Genomic DNA, 9,644 nt, shown 5'->3' with positions numbered 1-9,644 from the left:
AAACTATGAATTAACACATGTGGAATTATATACTTTACAAAAAAGTGTGAAACAACTGAAAATATGTCTTATATTCTAGGTTCTTCAAAGTAGCCACCTTTTGCTTTGATGACTGCTTTTCACATTCTTGGCATTCTCTTGATGAGCTTCAAGAGGTAGTCACCGGAAATGGTCTTCCGACAATCTTGAAGGGGTTCCCAGAGATGCTTAGTACTTGTTGGCCCTATTGCCTTTACTCTGCAGTCCAGCTCACCCCAACCATCTCGATTGGGTTCAGGTCTGGTGACTGTGGATACCAGGTCATCTGGAGTAGCAGCCCATCACTCTCCTTCTTGGTTAAAAAGCCCTTAAACAGCCTGGTGGTGTGTTTGGGGTCATTGTCCTGCTGAAAAATAAATGATGGTCCAACTAAATGCAAACCGGATGGAATAGCATGTTGTAGTAGCCATGCTGGTTCAGTATGCCTTCAATTTTGAATAAATCCTGAACAGTGTCACCAGCAAAGCACCCCCACACCATCACACCTCCTCCTCCATGCTTCACGGTGGGAACCAGGCATGTAGAGTCCATCCGTTCACCTTTTCTGCGTTGCACAAAGACATGGTGGCTGGAACCAAAGATCTCAAATTTGGACTCATCAGACCAAAGCCCAGATTTCCACTGGTCTAATGTCCATTCCTTGTGTTCTTTAGCCCAAACAAGTCTCCTCTTCTGTTTGCCTGTCCTTTTACCATGAAGGCCTGCTGCACAAAGTCTCCTCTTAACAGTTGTTGTAGAGATGTGTCTGGTGCTAGAACTCTGTGTGGCATTGACCTAGTCTCTAATCTGAGCTGCTGTTAACCTGTGATTTCTGAGGCTGGTGACTCGGATAAACTTATCCTCAGAAGCAGAGGTGACTCTTGGTCGGTCCTCATGTGAACCAGTTTCTTTGTAGCGCTTGATGGTTTTTGCCACTGCACTTGGGGGCACTTTCAAAGTTTTCCCAATTTTTCGGACTGACTGACCTTCATTTCTTTAAGTAATGATTGCCACTCGTTTATCTTTACTTAGCTGCTTTTTTCTTGCCATAATACAAATTCTAACAGTCTATTCAGTAGGACTATCAGCTGTGTATCCACCAGACTTCTGCACCACACAACTGATGGTCCTAACCCCATTTATAAGACAAGAAATCCCACTTATTAAACCTGACAGGTCATATCTGTGAAGTGAAAACCATTCCCGGTGACTACCTCTTGAAGCTCATCAAAAGAATGCCAAGAGTGTGCAAAGCAGTCATCAAAGCAAAAGGTGGCTACTTTGAAGAACCTAGAATATAAGACATATTTTCAGTTGTTTCACACTTTTTTGTTAACTATATAATTCGAACAATACAAATGACCTTAATCGCTATTGATATTCAAGATAAGACATAACTATATTCAATATCTTTAAAACCATGAAAAGACAACCACAGTCAAACACAACAACCATGCTCTCTAAATATACCCCTGTCACAGTACCTATGTCACACTACCTATCAGCGGAGGTTGGCAACCTAATACACAAACGAGATTGGCTCGCTGATAGGTGGGATCAATGATGCGCTTCCTGCCTGCACGTGTTAAATTCCACTGTCAATGAATGACAGCGGCATTTAACTGGTTAATAGCCATGGATGGATCTTGAATCCACCCATGGCTGTTAGAGCCACTTGATGGTTGGTTAAATGAGACATAAAGTCGGAGGAAATGTGTGCTTCGCATGTGAGCCTGCATCAAAGGCAGGGACACTGCCGATGACATAAATATACGTCATCGATTGTGAAGGGGTTAAAGCAGTTTTCTATTTTCACATAATCTAAGTTCCCAATCGTAGTTTATTGTTAAAAAAAGAAAAAAAACAAAGTGCAAACTGTGCTTTACTTGGGTCCAGTGCTGAATCTCTGCTGCTGATCTCAATGTCTATTTTTGTTTGCAGTACTGACATCACATCGCGGCAGCTAATCAATGAGCTTAGCAGTTCTTGATCTTGACGTCTACACAGCACTTTATTCATGTGTTACTTAAATACATATATTTTTATTGTAAAATAATTTTTCACTTGGGTTTCAATAACAATTTGGCATCTAAAGTGTCTGTGTTGCATTGGCTGTTGCTGGCTGAAAAATTCAGTAATATGAAGATTGAACCATAAATCCATTCTGATGGAAAGTTGATAGCCCTTTCAGAGCTCGCTATCATCTGCGTAAAAAAAAATCGCTCCACTGTTGATCCAGAAAAGTAGGGTGAGTGTAATGTGAGTTTCATGTGCGTACATTGACATTTTTCTCAATTAGCATCCATATGACATGAATATGCAATCCGTATGCATACATATTCTTTTACATACAGTAATCTCTATGTAAGTAATAAAGCAATCTCAAACACAGATATAGATAGATAGATAGATAGATAGATAGATAGATAGATAGATAGATAGATAGATAGATAGATCGCCATTAAAAATAGCGTAGGGTCTTCCTTATTATTACATAACCAGCTAAGGGAAAGCAGACAGCTGTGAGCTGGTCTTAACAGTCTGGGAAGGGGTCAATATCTGTGGACTTTCCCAGCCTATTAATATCAGACCAACCACATTTTTTCACTTATTTTTTTAATTACTAGCTAAATACATGTGCAGTAAACTACACACACAGCACTGATTTTATATCTCACTGACATATTTCCTTCTATCTATCCTATGTATATATTTTATTCTGACTGTTCAGGCTGTGAATTTACTGTACTTGGCTGATGAAATGTTGAGTTTTCTTTTGAGATGTGTGAGTAAAAATCGTGTGTCACACATAGTCTGTGTGCCGTGCAAATTTTTTTTTCTCGCACCCATTAACTTGCATTTGAAACTTTTGTTCGATATATACGGTCACATGCAGCATGCTGCAATTTTTTACTTATCCAGATTCCAGATGAGAAAAGCAATCTCTGAAAAGCACAGAATCATTGAGTACAATTTGAATTTTTATTGGATTGCAATGGTCCGATTTCTATGCAGATGACAACGAGCCCTTATTCCTTCTTCCGAGTTCCTCTTAGATGTAATCCTCACTCAGATGTCTGTGTATTAAGCTTGAAGTATGGACTGTGATGCACAAAGTGGCCACAGATATACTGATTTGACTTTGACATCCGCAAAGGAATACATAAAGCTCTCAAGTTTGGATCAGTAGACTTGTGACCAATCCATGCAGACGTCTAAATGAGGCCTTAAAGTTCAGCTTAACTTTCAAGTGGCCAGAAATCAGTTGTGAGAAGCTCAAAATGAAGGACAGATCTATAGACTCTCACTTCTCAATACACTCACTGATGGATTCTCAGTATGACACCAAAATTAAAAAATAATTTTAGGCCAAAAAACATGATGTTTCACTAGATTTTCTTGTTGAACTGGACACACAATAGTGACTGTGATTTAAAATAAAAAAATTCTTAATTTTATTTCTGTATTGCGGAAATATTGCCACCTAATATTAACCCAATATTAGCACCTATTTAGTTACATTTCTTAAGTCCATGTGGGTGTGCTCAGATTGTTTTCACTGGTGGTGTTTACGTCTTCTCCCTGTATGACGTTGCCCAATCATAAGCAGGCAGCAACACAGCAGAAAAACAACATCCCTTCACAATAGCTTGGACTAGGTTTTAAAGTGTGTAAGACTTATAATGTTAAAGAGCTTTGATCTCCTGGTCTAACCTTGTGCATTGCCACTGGCACTATCACCTCTGCTGTGCTGTCCCTCACCCTACACTGCCTGTCTAAGGGCTCAAACTCCTCTGCTTTAAAAACAGATGAGGTTAACCCAATAAAAAATTGCACTCTGACTAATGATAATTAATGATTCATCTGCAATTTTTGCTTATCTCGGATCGAACTGAGAAAAAAATTGCAGCATTCTGTGAGTGGCTGCGTATATCAGACGAGACTCACCAAGGGAAGTCAATGGGTGTGAGAAAAAAATCACAGCCAGAATAAAGTCCGGTAATTGAAAGAGACACAGACTCCTTTATTTTAAATAAATACTCTCCGTTCTTCTTTTTCACATTTATTAATGTAAAACCACCATATTCCTCACTTGTCCAACAACAATCCATTTGTCCCATGAAGAACTCCAGCTCTGCTACATCTGGCTGATTTGTTGAGTGATAGCATAATGTGACCGCTCAGCAAGCCAGATGGAACACACTGTGACAGGAGCATGAGAATGCTTTTGCAGTGTGTAGTGCTGATGTGAGAAAGGACACGGGGGTTCATAGGTGATGAACCCTGGTCACCTCACTGACATGACCACGAGAGAGTTCAGCTGACAATACCAAGCTGAAATCAGCCCTAAGCCTATTACCGCACTTGCCATGGCACCAGGGCAAGTGGGAAAAGCAAGGCTAAGTGCCAGATTTTGCGCATCTTGTGGATGCGCCATTTCAGGGGTGGCTGACAACTCATGTTCTTAGTCTGGGAGGGGGCCAATATCCATGGCACCTTTGTAGCCTATTAATATCAGCCCGCAGCTGTCTACCTAGCCTTAGCTGGTTACTAATTATAGGGGGACTCCACATCATTTTTTGGGGTCCCCATTTTAATAACCAGTAAAGGCTAAGTAGACAGCTGTGAGCTGATAGTAATAACCTGTGAGAAGCCCCAGGCTATACACATCAGCACTCAGCTGTAGGCTTTCCCTTAGCTGGTTAAGAAAAACTAAGGAGATCCCATGTCATTTTTTGTTTTATTTATTGAATTATTCGCTAAATACATGTACACTAAATTACACATGCCCAGCACTGAATATATATCTCACTGACATCTATCAATCTATCTATCGCTCTATCTATCTAGCCCATATCTATCTATCTACATCTGTATCTAAGATTGAATTATTAGTTAGTAAACTAGCTTGAAATTACATAGATAATTCCTGTATGTAAAAGCTGATGCTAAAAACACATTGCATACGCATAGCATACAGATGTCAATCTCATCCAACTTTTCCAGACCAACATCGGAACGATTTTCTCAATGCAGATGAGAATGAGCAATCACAATTATGTCTGCTGCGCTCAGGGCAGCTTGTAATTGCACTGCAGTGAAATCAGGACTGTCATATGTCTCACACAGAAATAACCTGCCTGTTTTGGGTTACTACTGTGTGAGATGTAATGACTGCCAGCTCTGATCTCACAGTAGAGTGAGCACAAGTTGCCCTGAGCACAGCAGACATAGTGTAATACTGAAACCCCTTTTGAGATCTCAGCTCTGGACAGGCAGTATGGTGGAGGAACAGTACAGTAAAAGTGACAGTGCCATTAGAGGCTGAGACCTGATAAAAGACTTTCTAAATAGAACATTTTAGAAGTGATACACATTTTTCACTGGAGTCCAGTAGTTTTGTCACTGGCTGCAAAGCAAGTGTAAACATAGCCTTGAAGGAAATCTGTCAGCCCAAACTAAAAGATTAAAAGAGTATATTTAGTACTTACCATAAAATCCCTTTCTCGTAGCCTTCATTGGGGGACACAACCAACACCCACCATTATGGCTTTTTTGGATGTTTAATTTTCATTGTGGCTTATGACTTCTTGTTCTGTTCCACTGTACCATTCTTGGTTGTTATATATGGTTTCCTACTGCTTTCTCATTAACTAGTTAAGTCCAGTATCTGCAAGGGAAAAGCTGACTTTTTCTTTAAGTGTAATTCTTAGTGACAGCCTCCTGTTGGCAGCAGTATATGCCAATGGTTTCCTGTGGCTATGAAAAAGGGCTTTCATGATAAACAGGGCCGGACTGGCCATCTGACAATTCTGGCCAATGCCCGAAGGTTCTGTCTGGTCATGGGCTGCCTTGTCTGCTACGTTGTTAACAGAATCAGTGTTCTCAAGATACCCATACTGCTAAGAGTTGTGATGGAGCACAAAGTTGCTGACTCCATCGCTTACCCCAGGAGGCCACAGGTATCATTAGAAATATTGGTCTTGTAGTAAATCTTCCTTTCCTCCATCCAGGGTAATATTAGTAATATATCCATTCTGGTTCATAGGGATGGGGATAACATGGACCCATGTGATTTCAAATACCAGGACTGAATTTCAGCCCCAGTCCTTACCTGATGGTAAGTACTAAAAATCCTTTTTTTTCTGGATGAAAATTGGACAAGTTTTTTTTGTATGGTCATGTGAATTTAGTTTGTAGTGAAGAAGTCAATCTGTCAGCAGCATTTCACCCCCAAACTGTTTATTTGTGCATGTGCATGGCCAGTCCATTACTCCGTTAATGAAAAATCAGCCTTTGAATTAATATTCAAATGAGGCTTAATATCTGAAGCCTGTTCCACTCCAGCTCTAATCCCCATACAGCGCCACCTCCTCCTGCTTGAGTGACTGCTCCTTTGCCTAAAGTCACATAGTATAAAGACTGTTAGTCAAGCAGGAGAACGCAGTGTTGGACAGGGAATAGAGCTGTAGTGACTAAGTTCTACAAATAGCTCTTAAGGTAACAAATAGCTCTTCATTTACATATCAATTCAAAGGTTGATGTCCCTGTAATGGAGGAACATACAGTTCATGTAAAGGGATTATTTTAAGGTACTTGTCTTTGAAATAGCTACATGCATATATAAGTAGTTGGTGATGAATTCCTGCTGACAGGTTCTGTTTAGTATTTTTGATGTTCTATAATTTTGTTATTGTGCTCTATGCTTTTAGATAAATATTTTTTCCTATTCATTGTGCGTTTTAGTGCCTCTTTAAAGGTCTTATTTCTAAAACTATAAATGAAAGGATTAAGAAGAGGAGTAAGTATACAGTTAAGTAATGCCACAATTTTGGTGGAATCTATTCTTGAATTTTTGTAGGGACGGACGCACATGAAGATGCAACTCCCATACACTATGAATACTACTGTAAGATGTGATGCACAAGTGGAGAAAGTTTTCTTTTGTCCAGCTACAGAAGAAATTTTTGAAATTGCAAATATAATACAACCATAGGAAACCATGGAGAAAAACAATGATCCTAACACCAAGGATGATGCTAGTATCAGGTCCATCATTTCAATAAAATGCGTTTCACCACAGGCCAGCTTCAGCAGAGGAGCAACATCACAAAAGTAATGGTCAATAACATTTGAGCCACAAAATGGCAAACGGAATGTGAGGATGGTTTGAACAATTGTGTCAAGAAAACCACCCATCCAAGAGGCTATAATCAACTTAAAGCAAAGCTGTGGTTTCATGATAGCTGAATATCGTAGAGGATGGCAGATAGCCATGTACCGATCAAAAGACATTGTGGCTAGGAGCAAGAATTCTGTGGTGCCAAGGAGAAAGTAGACATATGATTGCGCAAGACATCCATGAAAAGTGATAGTTCTACTACCAGTAATTAAATTGTAGACCACTTTAGGAACAATTGAAGACGTAAAACTAATATCTAATAGAGCTAGGTTACTAAGAAAGAAATACATAGGGGTATGAAGCTTAGCATCAATCACACTAACTACAATTATTGTTGCATTCCCTATTAAAGTAATTACATAGCATGCAGAAAGGACCGCAAACAGCAGGATTTGTATCTGGTAGCTCAGTGGTATCCCCAGAAGAATAAATTCTGTAACTGATGTCACATTTTTTCTGCTCATTGTTATAGAAGATCCTATAGAGATAAAATCATGATATTTTTGAGCAAGAGTACAAAAAAATCATACAAATTGTCATAAATATTCCTTTATGTATGCAGATGTACTGTAGCTGGTACCAGTTGACAAATAAGTGGATTGATCCACAGAGGATCAAGTCGAGTCAAATTTCCTGATATCACCGGATCCATGCAAATATGACCTCTCTGGAATTTGAGTCACAATTTGCAAAAAAAAATGCCTTGTTGACATTTTGGTAACCAGTTAGAAAACTCCCCTCATTGCTCACATCTCTGATCGCCCAGCTGATCTCTGATCATCACCCCATGCTCTATTTTCTGCCATTGTGTTCCATTGTGTTCCATCTCTGGCCTCTTCAATATAGACCAGGACTTCTGGCCGTAATCAGGCCTTGTGGGTCACTGTAAGTCATAATGTGGCTATGTTGTGATGTCATGACTTGTGCTGTGACCTTACAATGCTCAGTGATGGGGTAGGAAGTCCTGGCATATGGTGATGCAGTGTATGGCGACAGAAAGGAGACCAGATGGCTGGTAGCGAGCAGCGGATCAGCCAGAGAGGTGAGCAATGAGGTAGTAGGGTTTTTTGGGTTTTTTTACATCTTATTTTTATTATGAAAACCTACGGAAAAAGTCCTCCAAAGAAATCATATAAAAATATAATTTTTATTGAGCCATATTAAAACATAATTAAAAAAGGGATGATATCATACAAAAAGGACAAGCAAACATTGGGCAGAGGTATGATTCAGGTCCAACAATAATGATACTTGTACAAATAACATCAATAGTAACCCACCATAGATAAATCAATAGAAAGCACAGTGCTTAAAGTGAATCAAGTAAAAAAAGTGCATGTGCATATGGACCAAAAACATACTTTTTCACTTTTTTACTTGATTCACTTTAAGCACTGTGCTTTCTATTGATTTACCTATGGTGGGGGACTATTGATGTTATTTGTACAAGTATCATTATTGTTGGACCTGATTCATACCTCTGCCCAATGTTTGCTTGTCCTTTTTGTATGATGTCATCCCTTTTTTAATAATGTTTTAAATATGGCTCAATAAATATTATAATTTTATATGATTTCTTTGGAGGACTTTCTCTGTAGGTTTTCCTGATTTTCACAGTCCTCCGTGCTTATGGTGTTGGGCATTTTTTTGTGCTTTATATTTATAATGCTCTGGGATCTGGAGAGACCAAAGAGCATAATAAGAAATATTCAATTGCATTTAATTATACACAGCCTGTTGCAGGGAACATTTTATATCAGTGTATGATGAGCCATAGCTTTCTAGTTTTGGCAGTTTCTGAACCCAGATGGCTGCAGACAGCTGATATCTGGACATCATCCTGAAGATATATGCTTTATGGTTAAAACAGAGCTAAACAAATATTAATAATACATACGGATAGATTAAATTAGAATATGTATAAGGAAACACAACAAAATGTTTTAGGCCGGAGACACACTGGTGCGAGATACGGCCGAGTCTCGCTGGTTAAAATCAAGCTGTGGCACCTGCACTCTGGAGCGGAGCGTGCAGCTGCATAGCAATACATGGAGCCGCACGCTCCGCTCCGGAGTGCCGGTGCCACAGCTTGATTTTAACCAGCGAGACTCGGCCGTATCTCGCACCAGTGTGTCTCCGGCCTTATACCAAAACTCGACCGACGTGCTTTGTGCTGACACTCACAGTATAGGGAGTGGTGCTGTAATCAATTAGCTAGCAAGCTTTCTTTCAATAGGAATGCATTCTGAATGTGCTGTATACTATACATTATGATGATAAATTGCAGAACCTGAAGGGACTTGTATGACACAAAAGGACCCAATGCAGTGTCGCATACATCAGCGCCAAAATGTATCACTTTTGTCCGATGTGTTCCTTAAAAGGAAACTGTCACCTCATTCATGTAAAATTGCATTTTTCTATTTTCTATTTTTCTTATATT

General features: G+C 39.5%; 1 protein-coding gene across 1 annotated transcript; it reads right to left on the bottom strand.

Moving 5' to 3' along the window:
• Positions 1-6,681: 6,681 nt before the first annotated feature.
• LOC143795218 (olfactory receptor 6M1-like) lies at positions 6,682-7,665 on the bottom strand. The gene has a single exon (XM_077281004.1). The coding sequence runs from the start codon at positions 7,663-7,665 to the stop codon at positions 6,682-6,684; it is 984 nt and encodes a 327-aa protein (XP_077137119.1).
• Between the last annotated feature and the right edge of the window lie 1,979 nt (positions 7,666-9,644).

The sequence above is a fragment of the Ranitomeya variabilis genome, chromosome 1 (genome assembly GCF_051348905.1).
Source record: "Ranitomeya variabilis isolate aRanVar5 chromosome 1, aRanVar5.hap1, whole genome shotgun sequence".
NCBI classification, from domain to species: domain Eukaryota; kingdom Metazoa; phylum Chordata; class Amphibia; order Anura; family Dendrobatidae; genus Ranitomeya; species Ranitomeya variabilis.
This window is presented reverse-complemented; position numbering and strand designations above follow the sequence as displayed.

What these genes read in the sequence shown, in the direction of transcription:
- LOC143795218 (XM_077281004.1), bottom strand. Translation starts at nt 7,665, where the DNA reads ATGAGCAGAAAAAATGTGACATCAGTTACAGAATTTATTCTTCTGGGG.